The 17,308-nt window shown below is 43.1% G+C and overlaps 1 protein-coding gene across 4 annotated transcripts; it reads right to left on the reverse strand.

Moving 5' to 3' along the window:
• Positions 1-9,101: 9,101 nt before the first annotated feature.
• Positions 9,102-16,942, reverse strand: LOC311598748 (zinc finger protein 431-like; the record flags this gene model as incomplete). Of its 4 annotated transcripts, XM_084784081.1 has the most annotated exons (5): positions 16,804-16,936; positions 14,900-15,031; positions 11,752-11,878; positions 11,478-11,538; positions 9,102-10,168 (listed from the first exon to the last, which is right to left on the reverse strand). In XM_084784081.1, exons 3-5 carry the CDS (start codon positions 11,783-11,785, stop codon positions 9,373-9,375), a joined length of 891 nt encoding a protein of 296 aa, XP_084640207.1. In that variant the 5' UTR covers positions 11,786-11,878; positions 14,900-15,031; positions 16,804-16,936. The 4 variants fall into 4 exon arrangements, with proteins under 4 accessions (XP_084640207.1, XP_084640206.1, XP_084640208.1 ...); XM_084784080.1 differs by lacking the exon at positions 14,900-15,031 and having other exon boundaries at positions 16,804-16,942; XM_084784082.1 differs by lacking the exons at positions 11,478-11,538; positions 14,900-15,031 and having other exon boundaries at positions 9,781-10,168; positions 16,804-16,942.
• Between the last annotated feature and the right edge of the window lie 366 nt (positions 16,943-17,308).

Here is a 17,308-nt window from a genome sequence, read left to right on the forward strand (position 1 = left end):
CCCGGTACGTATGGGACTCCACACAACCCTGGGAGAAAAGCAGGAAACAGATGACAAACACTGTGGAGCAGCATTGGTAGCCAGCACAGCTTCCTCCTTGGGAACCTGACAAAGCCAACAAACAAACAACTCCACAGCTATAATAGTAAAGGTCCCCTAGAGGAGCAGAACTGATAGCATGGATCTCAATGTATGCAGAAAGTGGATTTAATAGAACGGCTAACAGCTGCCTAGTCAAGCAATGGCTGACCACCCGTGGAAAGCTGAAGAACACAGTGGTGTAGTTCCCATGGCTGCGTGTCTCAACTGGTCTTCAATGTATACCAGAATTCCAAAGAAGGAGGCGCTAATGCTAGTAAGAAAAAGGCTCTTGCTAGGCAGGGTTGAGCAAGCAGAAGAAGAGAAATAGACCATCTTCAATGTTCTCTATATATGTAGGCTGTCACCAGAAGCGGTGGCTAGATTAAAGATCCAGATTAAAGAAGGATTTGCCCACTTCAAAAGTTGTAATTAAGAAAGATCCTTCCCAGTACCCAAGTGCTTGGGTTTTGGTTAATTGAACTAGTATAACTACAGTAATCTGATTTTTACAATGAGTTCAGTTCTTTATTCAGATTCTTGATCGCCTGCTCTGTGGACCTGAGAAATGGCCAGTCGGGCAATTATCCATTGTCTAAAATTGATGACCTCACTCCTCATTGCTGACGTCACCCTCCTTCTTGCCCTCTCTTTAGTGCTGTGACTACACCTGCTTTAATGCTGATCAGTGAACTCAGCTCTTACACTGTAAGTCCACATAAAAGGCAGAGTGGATGGAGGACAATCACGCACTGGTCTAATTTTCCTTCTCACTGACCAGTCAAGGCCCAGGCAGGAAAGAGCTGCAGGACTGTCTTCCTGGCACTGGGCAGCAAAGGCAGGATTGGGTGTTCAAAGTAGTTGTCAATTACACAGCATGAGGCTAGCCTGGGCTTCAGGAGACCTTGTTCTAAACAGAAATAAATGATCAAGAGTACTGGTGAAAAATGGAAAAAAGATTCTTAATGACTGGGAAACACTGAGATGAGAGCAGGGATGCATTTAAAGAAGATCCAAGTTAAAGTGGGAAGTCAATAATTGACTTAAAATATAATTGAAAAAGCCCCCATAATTATGCTGATTTTGAAAAAGATCAAGCCGTTCCCTAAAGCAAGTCCTGGATGGCTAGGACTTTTACACAGAAAAACCCTGTCTCTAGCAACCTAGAAAGAGAGAGAGAGAGAGAGAGAGAGAGAGAGAGAGAGAGAGAGAGAGAGAAAGAAAGAAAGATACTGTTTGACCGTGCCCCTGTGTGTAATGTTAACTTTGAGCCCTAAAGCCTGAGACACACAGTTACAACCAATGGCCTATAGAGTTGACTTTATTATGTCAATGAGGATTACACCTTTGTCTGTAGGACAGTACCCTAATTGTAAGTTCAGTAGTCATTGGCTGACTCTAACCTCCCCAAATTGTACATACGACAATCTGGTCTGTCTTCGCTCATGCTGCAGAATTACAAAGCCACCACCTACCCCTCCAGTACGCAGGTTCTTTTTCACGCTGGTGACTCCAGCAGAGACTGCCTACTCTGTGTCCTCTGCCTACCCTGTGTCCCCTGTCTACCCTGTGTCCCCTGCCGTGCTCACAATAAACCGTCCCTCCTAGTCTAGTCTGCAGGCAGAATCTGTGTTCCTCATGCAAACCCTTTTTCTCTTACTGAACAGTTGACAGGACTCAGATGGGCAATTTTGAAACTCAGTGGTGGTACAGACCTTTAACTTAGGAATTTAGTTGGTTTAGTCAAGAGGAACAGCTATGTCAGTGCCTCAGGGAGCAACAGGGTGGAGTCAGAGCTGCTGAAGTCAACCCAGGAGAGCTTGTCTCAGAAACATTTTCCTAAAAGGCTGGAGGTGTAGACATGCTACAATTAATATCCATTCTCAGGGAGAAATCACTCCACACACTTAAAGGATTAATTTAAAAAATCACTTTAATAACAGCCTGAATCCAGCTCTGGCTACTTCTTAAAGAGGGGGCAGCCAGGAACAGATTTCCTTCCATGTAGGCTGTCATCCTTAAGTCCCTTTTAAGTCAGGCCCTCGAGTACACTTTGAGCTTGAAATTGGGCAGGAGTACTACAAGTCTAGCCACTTAGGCAGATGGAGACTTATAGAGTGAATCTACCTTTTAGATCATAATGTGTGATCTAGAAGATAGATTCAAAAGATGTGATCAATGCCACGATCCTCTCACACAGCAAGAACAGAGAACAGAAATACAGAAAACATCAAGAAAAGTCACCTAACAGCACTGTGGTTACTGTTCATACATGAACAGCTGTGCTGAGCTATTGTAACCTCAGAATCAGGCTGCTTTTCCTGCTGGGCAAGCTGGTTCAGAGGACACAGCTCCTTCCCTGCAGGGACAGAAGGCGTTCATTTTAACTGTCCCTGGCTGCTGTCTGCCTTAGGGCTGTGGCATCACTGTAAGGAATTCTATGTTTTAAAATAATTCTATTATGTTTCTTTTTTAACATACACATTTGTATTATTACACATGAATGAGATAAACTACATAGAGCAGGAAGAACCATGAGACGATCACGAGTTATATGAATCATAGTGATTTGGCTATTTGTATTAGTATTTGTTAAGCTCGAAGTAAACATCTTTCTTACCTTTTTGTGTCTAAATTTCTGAATGAAAGTCAATGTCATATCTCCATTTTTAAGCTTTATTTTTATTTTATGTATGTGTTTTCTCTGCTTTGTTTGTGTGCAGTGCCTGAAGAGGCAGAAGAGGGCGTTAGATCCTTTGGAACTGGAGTTACAGAGCTGGTTAACTACCATATGATTTCTAGGAATGGACCTCGTGTCCTCTGTAACAACACCCAATGCCCATAACTTCTAAGCCATCTGCCATTTTCTTGTTTGGTTTTTTTGGTTTTTTGAGACAGGGTCTCTCTGTGTAACCTTGGCTGTCCTGGACTCACTTTCTAGACCAGGCTGGCCTTGAACTCACAGAGATCCGCCTGTCTCTGTCTCCCGAGTGCTGGGATAAAAGGTGTGTGCCGCCACACCTGGCCCTGTCATTTTCTTTATTTAAAAATTATTGTTATATGTTTGAATGAAAACACGTTACATTTCTGCCTGTAATGTTTATATTTATATTATATTTATATTTATATTCCTCATAATGACATATGAGGCAGAAGCTGTGGTAAAAACCTTCTATCTCAGGGGAGGTACTTTGTTTTCTTAACTATATACAAAATATCTATTTATAAGCCTGAATCTACAACCACATTGCTAGTCTCTAGAAATCTCTTCCTATCTGTGTCCTTTCCCCTAGCTAGTCTCCTTTCTCTTGGTTCCTCCAAAGCCATGTGGGCTCCTTAGCCCTCTTCTTGCAAATCCCATTCCACCTGTGTCCTGACAGCTGCTTATCTGTGGTTCCAGCCATCCCAGGGAGAAAACCCTATTTATTACCTGGAGCTTCTTCCATGAAGCTCTTCCAAGTTGAGAGAGAGGTGGGGGAGAAGGAGGGAAGGAGGGAGGGGAGAGAGAGAGAGAGAGAGAGAGAGAGAGAGAGAGAGAGAGAGAGAGAGAGAGAGCGCTTGTACAATAAAACATTGTTCAGGCTGTGCATGGTTGTGCATTTCTTTTTAGTCCCAGTGCTCAGAGCACAGAGTCAGGAAAATCACTGTAAGTTTGAGGCAAGCCTGTACTACACTACATAGTAAACACACACACACACACACACACACACACACACACACACACACACGAAAACAATAGTAATAGACGTAAATAAAATAGATAAAAAGGAGCATTGGAGAATTGGGATAATACAATACCTCTTAAAGTCATTTCTGGTATTTGGCACCAGTGCCCATACAATCATTTTCAAAAATGAAAAATTGCCAAGCATGGTAGCATATACTATGAATTCTAGCACTTTGGAGGTTAATTTGTACCCATGACTCTGAAGCCACACTTCTGTACACAATCACTTCAGTAATATAACACATCTCAAATAGACCAAAAACATAAAAATGGTCAATATTGTTGTGGTGTCATAAACCAGGAACAACCGTTGAAATGCTGTAAGGCAAAAGTGTATTTTATAGATGGGCCAAACTTGCAGTCTCCTCCGAGGTAAGAGAAGGAAGCAGCTCTGATTAAAAAGCAGGGCAGCTTTTTTATATTCTAGCTCAAGGCTGATGTACTTAGCAAGTGACTACAAAAGCAGAATCTTTTGCAATTAGTAACTTGGTTATCTATCACCTAATTCTCTGAACATACCATGATCAATGGAGACAATTTATCATGTGGAAATCACAAGAATATAGAGGAAGAGCAAGTTGAAAAAAAAAATAGTTGACCTTTAAAAAAAAGGAGTCAGCTGGCTTGTCACAAATGTAATTTTGATTTATTGTCTTTGTTTGAAACAGGGTCTCATTTAGAACCTCAGCTGACCCTGATTCACTAATTACAGTATAATATATAATACATATTGAATCTGTAATAAATAGCAGTATGTGGTTTTAGAATTTTATTTATTTATTCACTTCACATCCCACTTGTAACCCCCTCTCTCCTCTCCTCCCAGGCCCACTCTCCCTCTCTCTTCCTTTTCCCTGCTCCTCAGAAAAGGGGGCCCTGCCCCTGTTACCCACCCACCCAGCACATCAAGTTGCATTAGTACTGAGCACATCCTTTCCCCCTGTGGCTTGGGAAGGCAACCTCACCAGGGGAAGTGATCAAAACGCATGCACCAGAGGCTCCCCTTTTTAGGGGCCCTACACGAAGACCAAGATGCCAATTAGGTACACATGTGTAGAGGGCATAGGTCTAGTCCGTACGTGTTCCTTGGTTGGTGCTTCAGTGTCCGCAAGTCCCCTGGGCCCAGGTAAGTTGGCTCTGTTTGTCTTCTTATGGAGCCCCTGTCCCATCCCGTTCCTTCTACCCTCTCTGCCACTCTTCCACAAGGCTCCTTGCGCTCTTCCAAGTGTTTGGCGTTGATTCTCAGCATCTGTTCCAATCTGTTGCTGGGTGGAGCCTCTCAGAGGGCAGCTATGTCAGGCTACAGTGTACCAGAATAGCAGAGGGCCCTTTGTAGTGCCAGGGTTGGCGCCCTCCAATGTTATCTGGGCATTCCCTCAGTTTCAGGTCTGTCTTTATGCCTGTACGTCTTGTAGGAAGGATACATTTTGGGATGGAGTTTTTGAGGGTGGGTTGGTGTTCTCCTCACTCCACTAGGAGTCGTGTTTGGTTACAGGGCGGCCTCTTCAAGTCTCCGTGACCCCTGCTAGTAGGGGTCTCATCTATAATCACTCCCACATCCTCTCAGGAGCCAACCCTGTTGTAGGTCTCCAGCTTGTCTCAGAGATGCCCCGCCACAGTTGCTCTTCCCAGCAAACCCTCTGCCCTTCCCCTTCCCACAATTTCCCCACAACTGGTTCCCACCCTTACTTCCTTGAGCATTCCCTATCGTATCCTGTTCTCTCTCTTCAAGCACTTCTTCTGTCTATTCTGTTTTCCATTCTCAGTGAGAGTCAAGCATCCTCCCTTGGACCCACCTTGTTAATTAGATTCTTTGGCTCTGTGAATGATATTATAGTTTATCCTGTACTACGTAGCTAATATCTGCTTGTAAGTGAGTACATACCATGTATGTTTTTCTAGGTATGGGTTATCTCACTCAGAATGATCTTTTCTAGTGCCATCCATTGCCTGAAATGTCATGATGTCCTTGTTTTTAATAGCTGAGTAGCATTCTATTGGGTAAAAATGTACCACATTTTCTTTATCCATTCTTCCGTTGAGGGACATCTGGGTTGTTTCTAATTTCTGATTATTGAGAATAAAGCTGCTGTGAACATAGCTGAGTAAATGTCCTTGTTGTTTGGTGGAGCACCTTTTGGGTATATGTCCAGCAGTGGTGTAGCTGGGCCTTGAGGTATAACTATTCCCAATTTTCTGAGAAACCTCCAGATTGATTTCCAAAGTGGTTGTGGAAGTTTGCACCCCCACTAACAATGGAGGAGTGTCCCCTTTCTCCACATTCTCACCAGTATGTGCCGTCACTTGTGTTTTTGATCTCAGCCTTTGTGATGGGTGTAAGATGGAATCTCAGAGTTGTTTGATTTGCATTTCTGATGATTAATGACGTTGAGCATTTCTTTAAGTGCTTCTTAGCCATTTGAGAATCCCATATTGAGAATTCTGATTATCTATGTACCCCGTTTAAAAAATCAGATTATTTGGTTTGTTGGCATTTAATTACTGGAGTTCTCTCTATATTTTGGAAATTAGCCCTTTGTTGGATGCGGGGTTGGTGCAGATCTTTTCCCACGAGGTGCCAAGTGTAAAGATGAAAGTGGGAAATGTAAAGCCTAGAGTTCTGAGTCTGCTGGTGAGTCACTGAACAGGGGCCTTAGTCCCACGGAGTCAAGCTGTGCTACACGGCAGTCCGTGTCTTCTGTTGCTACAGCTGAATACAGGTGGAATCGGGTATAGCCACAGCTTGGGACACTGGAGGAATTGCTTAAAAGGAAAGGATTCTCTGACCATCAGTCACATGTTGACAAGCCCAAAGGAGGAGAATCAAGGGAGCCATTCAGAGAAATGAGCTACAGCTAGTGCCTCTGTTGAATTAAATTTAATATTGAATTATTATTTTAACAAATCAGCAGGTAATCCTTAACTAGCTTTGTGCCCAAATAATCACACAGAGAGACTAGGATCTATTTAATTAGCCTAGAGCCCAATGCTGCACAGTAAGTACTCCAACCTAAACCTCCAAGATAATATAGTTTCCTCCCATTCAAAATTCCCACATTGTAGTTGCTTTTTACTCATATCTTGGTCCAGCTCATTCCTCAGGGTGTTTTCCTGGTCCTCTCCACATGCATACCTCTTCTCCTTTCTGCTCTTTCTCATCTGCTCACTGGACCAGGAGGTCTCACCCTATTCTCTATTAGTGGGCAGCATTGGCTAGTTGGTTTTATAGACAATAGAGAGAATAAATGGGGACATGTTTACACAAACTTGAAACAAGAGATAATTATAATAAACATCACAAAGCAATGACCAGATTGAAACCAGATAGTGGGTTAATCAGCATTTGAATGAACAAGGGTCAACTGTACACAGTCCACAGCATGCCTCAGACAAATAAATAAATAAATATGGCACTCCTAAGGGAAAAGTTCAGCAAGATTCATGAGCTTCTGAGAAAACTTGTGTTTATTTTGTTTCTGGGAAGGTTTATTGCCTTTTAAAGGGCACACTGTTAAGTTGAATGCTTTGAGAATGACCATCTGCCCTTCACTTTCTAGGACCACCCTGGAGAGCACTGGGCATCCTGTCCCTTGAGCTGTGTTTGGTCTGTCTATTGAGTTGCCATCTGAAGGCAGGAGGCTCAGCTACTGTTCCTAAAGCTCCCTTATTTACGACTCCCCAATAACCAGGTGATCCCTCATCCCTAACAGCCTCCTTTCCACAAGCAAGAGCTGTGCACTTTGCACACTGGGACTTCTGGTAACTCCAGCAGGCTAATCCTTTTAACAGAGGTGCTGATGTGCACTGTGGCAGCTGAATAGTTCTTTACCAGCATCAGAGAACAATCCGGGAACTCATTCATTTAATTCATTATTTCTTTCCATTTACACTTCAAATAAACGTGCCAGTTGTTTGCATAGCTAACAAGCTCTGCCTTCATTATAAGCCACTGTGGACTAATAACCATTGAAGCTGTGTTTGGATTTTAGAAGCACAATAAGCCTAATTAATTCCACCCTCAGAAATGTGAACTTGGAGTGCCTGACACAGTCTAGAGTGAAATGGGTGTCTTTGCCCTCTCTGTGAAGCATTGCAAGTCTTTTCTTGGTTCATAAACTAAGGTGAAAGACCTTATCATGAAAACTATGAAGCCAGCCCAAATGCCCACAAATGATGAGGTGGCAAGCTTGAACTAGTGCCAGAGGAGTCACCTCCAACACACGTGAGTCTCCACTCTCAGTGGAAAGGTGAATGGGAGACTTGTGGCTCTTTTTTTTTCTTTAACTTTACTTACAAGGGACACATTAAAAGTATGTGCATCAAGCGGGGAGTATGAGGTATCTATACATGCGCAGGTCCAATGCTTAAATCAGGCAGAACACGCTGATTAAAGCACCATCTTCCATCAGTGACCATCACCATCATCCTCTCCACAGCACCAGCCCTGCTGCCAACTCCCAACTGTCAAGGACTTTAGAGCATCTTCCTCCTTTGTCTCTTTGAGAGCTTCATTTCTGGTGAATTACAGAGCTGGCTGTTATGCCTCCTCCCCAGGAGCTTCCTGCTTCCTGACAGTGTGACTCTCTGGCAAAGGGACATTTCCTTTTTACTTCAGCACTGTGCTTCCAGAACCCTCCATCAGCCTTCAGTGCTTCTATGTATCAAGCCTATGGCTGTACAGACTGGCTTTTCTGATTCAAATAACCACTTGCCAGTCCCTAGGGGCACCTAGGTTCATTTCACACTGAACTTTGTATCCTCAGAGTCTCCTGCACCTTAGGTTTGCATGAACTACTCTCTGGGTGTAAGCCTATATTACTTTGAGGAAAAATGCCCCTAGCCTCTTTTTTCTAGATGCGGATCATAAGAAGGCTTGCCTTGTAGATCCAATGAGTGTGGTTCAAAGAAACCATGATTAAACTGCTCTTGTTGAGGGTGGTTGCAGGCTGTCCAGACTAGTCTCTTCCTGAAACATGTTTCCAGGCTTCCGCACAACCACAAAAAAACTACATTAGCAAAGTGAACCACAACAGAATAATTTCCACATTCCTATTACTCATACTTAATTTTTCTGCAGTGTGGGCTTGTTGATGTATTCCCAACAAAGTAGGAAAACCAATTAATTATAACTTGTATCACACTCACCAAGTCTACTCTAATGAGGACTACTACATATCTTCCAGTTGTACCAGGAGAGGCAGAGAGGTACACTGCCTCTTTCAATATCCTTTACGCATACATGGCTTTGACCCGTTTCTCTTCAGTATGTGTTCTTTTCTGTACTAGGAGACAACTGTGACATGCAAATGCTTTACTGCTTTTATTACATTCAGAAGGTTTCTCTACAGTATGTATTCTTTTATGAATTAGGAGATAATTCTGATGTACAAATGCTTTCTCACATTAATTGCATTTGTAGGGTTTTTATCCACTGAGTTCTTTTATACCTTTGAAGATCGCTGTGACACGAAAAGGCTTTCTCACATTGGCTATAGGGTTTCTCTCCAGTATGCGTTCTTTTATGTATTAGAAGATCACTGTCACATGCAAAGGCTTTCCCACATTGGTTACATTCTTAGGGTTTCTCTTGTGTGTGTTCTTCTATGTATTCGTAGACTACAGTGATATGCAAAGGCCTTACCACACTGGTTGCACTCATAGGGTTTCTCTCCTGTATGTGTTCTTTGATGTATTAGCAGATCACTGTTACATTTAAAAGCTTTCCCACATTGGTTACATTCATAGGGTTTCTCTCCAGTATGTGTTCTTTTATGAATTAGGAGATAACTCTGACGTGCAAAGGCTTTGTCACACTGATTACATTTGTAGGGTTTTTCTCCACTATGAATTCTTTTATGTTTTTGAAGATTACTGTGACATGCAAAGGCTTTCCCACATTGATTACATTCATAGGGTTTCTCTCCAGTATGAATTCTTTCATGCCTTTGAACAGCACTCTGACATGCAAAGGCTTTCCCACATTGTTTACATTTATAGGGTTTCTCTCCAGTATGTGTTCTTTCATGTACTAGGAGAGAGCTATGTCGTAAAAAGGCTTTCTCACATTGATTACATTTGTAAGGTTTCTCTCCAGTATGGATTATTTCATGCCTTTGAAGATGACTGTGACATGCAAACGCTTTCTCACATTGATTACATTTATAGGGTTTCTTTCCAGTATGTGTCCTTTTATGTATTTGGAGAATGCTGTGATGTGCAAATGGTTCACCATATTGAATAATTTCATAGGGTTTCTCTTCAGTATGAATTCTTTCATGCCTTTGAGGATGACTGTGATATGCAAAGTCTTTACTATATTCAGTATATTCAGAGGGTTTCTCTTCACTATGATGTCTTTCATGCCTGCAAAGATAATTGGTACATGTGAGAGAGCTTTACCACATTCATCACACTGATGAATCCTTTTATCTCTATGAATTAATTATACAATTTTGCCTGATTGTAGAGAGGAATCAGATCTTATGGTTTTAATCACATTCATGGTGTTCCCCTACATTATGGGTTGTTTTTCATCTTTGAAGATACCTGTGATGGTGAGGGCATTTATTACATGGCTCACATTTATAGCATCCTTCATATATACAAGGTTTTTTTTTCTTCAAATATTTGAGGAGAACTGGGAGAACTCAGAGCTTTACTACACTGACTGCATTCATAAATTTTCCTCTACTGTGAGTCATACTACATTTATAAAGTGAACCAGGACAAAGAGAAGAATTTCCACATTCCTAGTACTCACAGGGATTTTTCTGCAGCTCGAGCTTTTTGATGTGCTCCCAATAAAGTTGGAAAACCAATTAATTGTAAACTAGTATCACACTTAACAGCCTAGTCAAACTGTGGAGTACTACTTATCTTGTAATTGATCTGGGAGAGAGAGAGAGATACATTACTGTTTTCAATATCCCTCGTGCACACGGGGCTCGTGTCCATTGTAGCACGGCATACGTATGAAAGCAAGAATAGCAAATAAAGAGGTTTCCACATTGCCTTGCATTCACAGAGGTTGACTTTTCGTTCCTCATTGACATGTGGTATAGGAATTAAGGTTTCTTCACAACAACCTTCTGACCCCTCATAAACTGCCCCTCTTACTGAACTTTACAATGTCACTACAAATATATGAGCAACACTAGCTTTACTATGGTTTTGGACATATACTCAACACCTATTCAAGGGGACACCTTTTGCAATATCTGAGTGGTATAAAACTAAAGGGATTGGCAGCTCTACAGTGAAGCTCTGAGGCGGCCATGATGAAATGGTGACATCTGTTAGGCACCCTTCCCATGTCTTCATTCTTTTTTTTTGGCTTTTCGAGACATGTCTCTCTGTGTAGCCCTAGCTGTCCTGGACTCATTTTGTAGACCAGCCTGGTCTCAAACTCACAGCGATCCACCTGCCTCTGCCTCCTGAGTGCTGGGATTAAAGGCGTGCGCCGCCATGCCTGGCCTGTCTTCTTTCTTAAAGGAATGCCTTACAAAAAGAAATCAGATACCTGACATTGAGGTGCATAATTTTGTGAGAATTTAACAATCATCAGTACACTTAAAGCTGTGCTTATTTACACTGTGGCTTTTCCTTAAAACTTCCAGGACACATGAAAATGTCTTCAGAGACATATTTGTATCCGCTTGCACATGAAAATTACCTTCCATGTCTTCTAGAACTTTGATAGTGTTCTTCAATATTGTGGTCTTCCCAATTATAGCCTAAAATATAGTACCAGAAAATGTATGATATATTATTGGAAATTATGTAAAATTTAAGTTACTATCTTCAATGAACCTTAGAACCATGCCTGATTTATTCATTTCATTCTTCCTCCTTCTTGATGGATATTACAGAAGAGAATCAATAACAAAGATACAGTTGTCCCCTTATTTAAATTTAAAAAGAAAAAAAGAAAGAAAATCCAGTCTTACCTATAGCAGTGAGGTTCCTGTAGGTCTCCAGCATCACATCTTTGTAGAGATTCTTCTGGGAAGGATCTAACAAAGCCCACTCTTCCCGAGTGAAGTTCACGTGCACATCATTGTAAGTCACTCCATCCTAAAATATCACAAACATGAGTACAACAGAAAGCATGACAGGGACAACATTGGAAATGTATACTTCATTGGCAATATAATCATATAATTCTGGTGCTTCCCACACTTATTTCATGATACAGTTCTAGCACAATTACCAAGACATTTTAAAAGGAAACTTAATGATGAGGTTCAACATTTGCCACTTCTGTACTTTTAAAATAATTAACAAACATAAAAAGAATAAGATAAGAAAACAGACCAATAGTACAGCACTTGCTGTTGAGGATGTGGAGAAGGGAACACTCCTCCATTGCTGGTGGGAGTGCCAATTTGTACAACCACCTGGGAAATCAATCTGGCACTTTCTCAGAAAATTTGGAATAGCTCTATCTCAAGACTCGGCTGTACCACTCCTGGGTGTACCCAAAAGATGCTCTACCACACCATAAGAACATTTGGTTAACTATGTTCATAGTTGCTTCAACCCAGATATCCCTCAACTGAAGAATGGATAAAGAAACTGTGGTACCTTTACACAACGGAATACTATTCAGCTTAAAAAAAAAATCATGCAACTTGCAGACAAATGGATGGAACTAGAAGAGTGAGTGAGATAACCCAGACCCAGAAGGCCACACATGGTATGAACTTACCAGTGGATTTTAGCCATATAGTACAGGATAACCATACAATACACAGACCCAAAAGAAGCTAAGTAACAAGGAGGGCCCAAGGGAGGATGCTTAAGTCTCACTTAGAAGTGGGAATACAATAGACACCAGAGTGGTTAAAGGGAGGGATCGGGGTTAAGAGCGAGCACATAGGGAAACAAGGGTCAATATCTGACCTGGGGAGAGGTGGTGGAGGTGGGGCAGAGGGGGCGGGGGTCTGCAGAGAGAAGAGAAGCCTTGGGCAGGAGCTTCTCTGTGACAAGCTGGAGACCTATGACAAGGTAGTCTCCTGGGAGGATGTGAGGGTGACTCTAGCTGAGACTCCTAGTAGCAAGGGTCATGGAGCCTGAAAAGGCCACCTTCTAACTAGACAGGACTCCTGGAGGAAGCAGGGGAACACCAACACACCCACAAAAACTCTGAGCCCAAAGACCCTGTCTATAAGATGTGCAGGGACAAAAACAACAACAACAACAACAAAAAAACTAAGTTGAGATTGAGGAAATGTTCAACCAATGCCTGGCCCAACGTGAGAGCCACCCCATTGGAGACAGCCAACTCCTGACACTATTAACGATACTCTGCTATGCTTGCAGATGGGAGCCTAGCATGGCTGTCATCCGAGTGGCTCCACCCAGAAGCTAATGGAAACAGATGTAGAGACCCCCAGGCAAACACTGGGTGGAGAGCAGGGAGTCTTGAGAAAGAGTGGGGGTAAGGATAGAAAGACTCAAAGGGGACAGGAGCTTCAGAAGAAGACCAATAGAGCCAACTAACCAGGTCCCAGGGGAGCCTGTGAAGTGCAAACCAGGGACCATGCATGGACTGGACCTAGGCCCCTGACACAGATGTAACTGATAAGCTCAGTCTTCATGTGGGTCCCCAATAAGGGGAACAGGGGCTGAATCTGACATGGACCCTGTTGCCTGCTTTTTGATCACTTTCACCTGGTGGGGCTACTTCACCAGGCCACAGGGGAAGAGGATGTGCTTAGTCCTGATGTGACTTGATATGCTGGGGTGGGTGGGTGAGGACTCGACTTCTTCGAGGGGGAATAGGGGAAACAGAGGAGGAGGGTGAGGGCTATGACTAGGATGTAAAGTGAATAACTAATAAAAATAATAATACAAATGACAGCTTAGGCAGGCAAGGATAGGGAAGAAGGAGAACACGCGTCCATTTCACCCGAGAGTATAAACTAATAGAGGCAATATGGAAATTAATAGCATGGTTCCTCAGAAACCTGGAAACCCATCTACCTCAAGACCCAGCTATACCACTCTTGGGCATATATCCAAAAGGTGCTCCATCCTACCATAAGGACACTTGCTCAACTATGTTCACAGTGGCTTTAGTCTTCTTAGCCAGAAACTGGAAAAAAACCTAATGTCCCTCAACTGAAGAATGGGTGAAGAAAATGTGGTACATTTACACAACGGAGTATTACTCACCTGTTAAAGACATCATAAAATATACAGGCAAACGGATGCAAGTAGAGAAATCACCCTAGGTGAGGTAACTGAGACCCAGAGTGACAAAAACGGTATGCATTCAACTATAAGTTGATATTATCTATTAGCTAAATGATAATCAAGCCAAAGTCAAGAGACCCAGAGTGGTTAGGGAAAGAGGAAGGGTATGGGGAGGAAGCATGGATCTCTTTGGAAAGGGGAAAGACTAGATTCTGAAGGTGGATTTAGGGTAAGTTGGGACTGGAGTGGGAGGAATCAGTTGGAGTGGGGATGGAGGGAGAGACTTCAGTGCAGGGAGAAACAGTCGGAATTTGGGGGCATTTGGGGGCTAGCATAGAAACATAGTGTCCTAATAACTTCCTGGAATCTCTTTGGGTGACCCTAGTGGAGACTCATAGCAGTAGTGGGTATGGAGTCTGAACTGTGTCTGTCCAGGCAGGCAGGGTTGCAGTGGTGAGACTGGGTTACATTAATTTGAGTTGTTGGCCAAGGAGGTCCCATAGAGATCTCTCAACAACCCGTGATGACACTAGGACAGAATTTTGCTCTCTGAAAACTGACAGCAGGGCCCGGCTGCTTAGGACAACTCCAACACAGGTCATTGAATGTAGAGAGATCTAGAGGGTGCAGGCTTGAAGATACTCTACAGGCTACAGAAAAAGAAACCTGTACACCAATCCAGTTACCTGACTACTCATTGCTAATGTCAATACTGTCAAAGCAGAAAAGCTCTCACCTTACTTCCTCCCCCTCCCTTGTGTTGTGGCCACAACAGCTTCAAAGGTGGTCAGTGAATTCCATTTTTACACAGGTCTCTATTTATTTGTTATTTCCCCCCAAAAAAGCCAGAGAGCTCAGAGAACACTCATTCGCTGGGCTTTTTTCCTTCTCACTTACCAGTCAGGGCCCAGCCTGGAAAGAATAGTAGGACTGTCTTCCTGGCACTAGGAAACTGAGGCAGGATTGGGTGTTCAAAGCAATTCTCCATTACATAGGATAGGCAAGCCTGAGCTACAAAAAGATATTGTTCTAAACAGAAACAAACAAAGCTCTTGAGAAAAAGAAATGAAATTATTAAAGACCAGGAAACTCTGGAGAATAGAAAGAAGAGATTAAAGAGGTGATAATATTAAAAAAAAATAAAAATTTAAAAGTAAGACCAAGATTTTATTTTTGAAAAAGATACGTATACTTGAAAAATGCATCACTATACTGACTTTGAGAGCAGGCCCATTCTTGATAGAAGGGAAGGCATTAATAAGATTCTGTTTGACCTTGCCCCCAGTGTAAAAAGATGGCTGCTGAGACCTGTGACCTGAAACACACAGCTACAGCCAAAGGCCTGTGTCTAAAATTTCTGAGCTGACTTAACTATGTTAAAGAGGATTGCATATCTCTCTGTAAGACTTTCTGTAACTGGAAATTTAATAGTCATTGGCTCTAGCTAACCTCCCCAAACTGTACACCCACCAATATGGTCTGTTTTCATTCATATGCATGAATTAATACATGTTATGAAATTTAAAAATCACTCACCCTGCCCCAGTCATGTCTTTCTTCATAATGGTGACCCTGCAAGCTGACTGCCTTACACTTTAGTCTGTGACACAGCTATTGCCTGTCCTGTTTCACCCTGCAGTGCACACTGTAAACTGTTCCTCTTGTTCTGGTGAGGGCAGAAACCATGCTCCATGTGCAAACCCTTTTCCTGTGACTGCAATGGACAGTTCATTACATGACTCAAAATGGGTAATTTAAAAACTGTTGTGGCGCTGTCCCTCAATGTAAGACTTTAGAAAGTTTAATCAGGAGGAAAGCAAGGTCATTACCCAGAGAAGCAACAGACTGAGATCAAGGCTATCAGTCAACATAGCTTGTCTCAGAAACAGTTTGTCTTAAAGGCTGAAGATGCAGGTGTCCTAGAATTAATGTGCCTTCCCTGAGAGAAATCACTCCACGCACAGTTAAAAGATTAATTATGACAAACCTCTGTACAAATAGCATGCATCCAGCTCTGGTCAATGCTGAAATAAGAGCAGGCCTAGGAGAGATTTTACATTCTGCATAAGCTGTCTTCCTTGGGTCTCTTTTAGGTTCACGCCCCAGGTTATATTTTAAACAATTTAAGTATGGGGTGGAGACTGCAATGGAGCCTCTTAGGCAGATGGGAGATTTACACAGCAGAGATATTGCCAGATTGTTTCTTAAGTTCACTTGTGCCCCGAAACTGCAGGCTGATCTTCAGTGACAGGGTCCTAAGTGTAGTGTCCCAGAGGATGTAATCTTAGGAAAAGTAGAAGTTAGGATGTAAAAAAGCTGGGGTGGAGAGAGGTTGCACAAGTCTGGCTATGTCAAGTAAGCATCTTAAGAGGAGCAGCTTGTCCACTGCTTCCAGGGGAGCAATGGAAGCAAACAGGAGACTTCTAGGAAGGCAGCAGAAACTATCATACAAGGGGACAAACTCAGGAGGATCTCATATAACAATGATGCACAAGGGAACACTGGGCATCCAAAGGGCATTACTGACCAAGCCCACAGTGGCCTTGGGACTGATCACCACAGCCCCATGTGGTAGGAAGGGTTGGGTGCCCAGGATCTGAAGCAAGCCCTCCCCAAAGGCCCTGGCTCCAGCCCAATACCAGTTCTCCCAAGCATATTCTGGTTTTAGAAAAGCAGCTCTGCTTTTTAAAAAAATCTGTATCTGAACGACTTAGGTAAAGCTACCAAAGCCTGGGCCCCAAGCTGTTACAGGCTCGGAAAAGCCTGGCCCTCCCCGTGATGGTGCATGGCCAAATACTCACCATGCCGCGACTTCGGAGATATTCTGCGATCCCTTCACAGCACTCAGCAGCAGCGCGCTCAGAGCTTATAGCACACTACCACTAAAGCCGGTTCAGCAAAGGAGCTGAAACTTCAGCATGGCACCCGGAAGGACCCGCCTCCTCCTCTGACGCGAGGGTCCTCCTGGAGGCCGTGATTGGACAGTGCGTCTTGAGTGACATGAGCACCCCCCCTTAGCGTTAGAGCGCGCTGAAGACGCACAGCTTAGTGTTTCCAGGCCCAGGCTTCCAGTCCAGGGCCAGAACTTTTACAGAGCAGCAGAGATTTGCTTTTCAGTAGCACTGTGTCTGACCTCCAAGAGCCTAAGTGTCCGTCCTTGGCCCCCAGCCCTAGGGAGGGAAAACAACTCCCGCTCCCCTTGTCAGCCATAGGCTCCTCCCCTTTGTGGGCAGTGATCCTGCCTCTGTAGCGACTTCAGAGCTTGCCTCAAGAGGACTCAGTAGACACTTGGTCCCCTTTCCTCCT

This window comes from Acomys minous, assembly GCF_964271855.1.
Source record: "Acomys minous genome assembly, chromosome: 5".
Classification (NCBI taxonomy): domain Eukaryota; kingdom Metazoa; phylum Chordata; class Mammalia; order Rodentia; family Muridae; genus Acomys; species Acomys minous.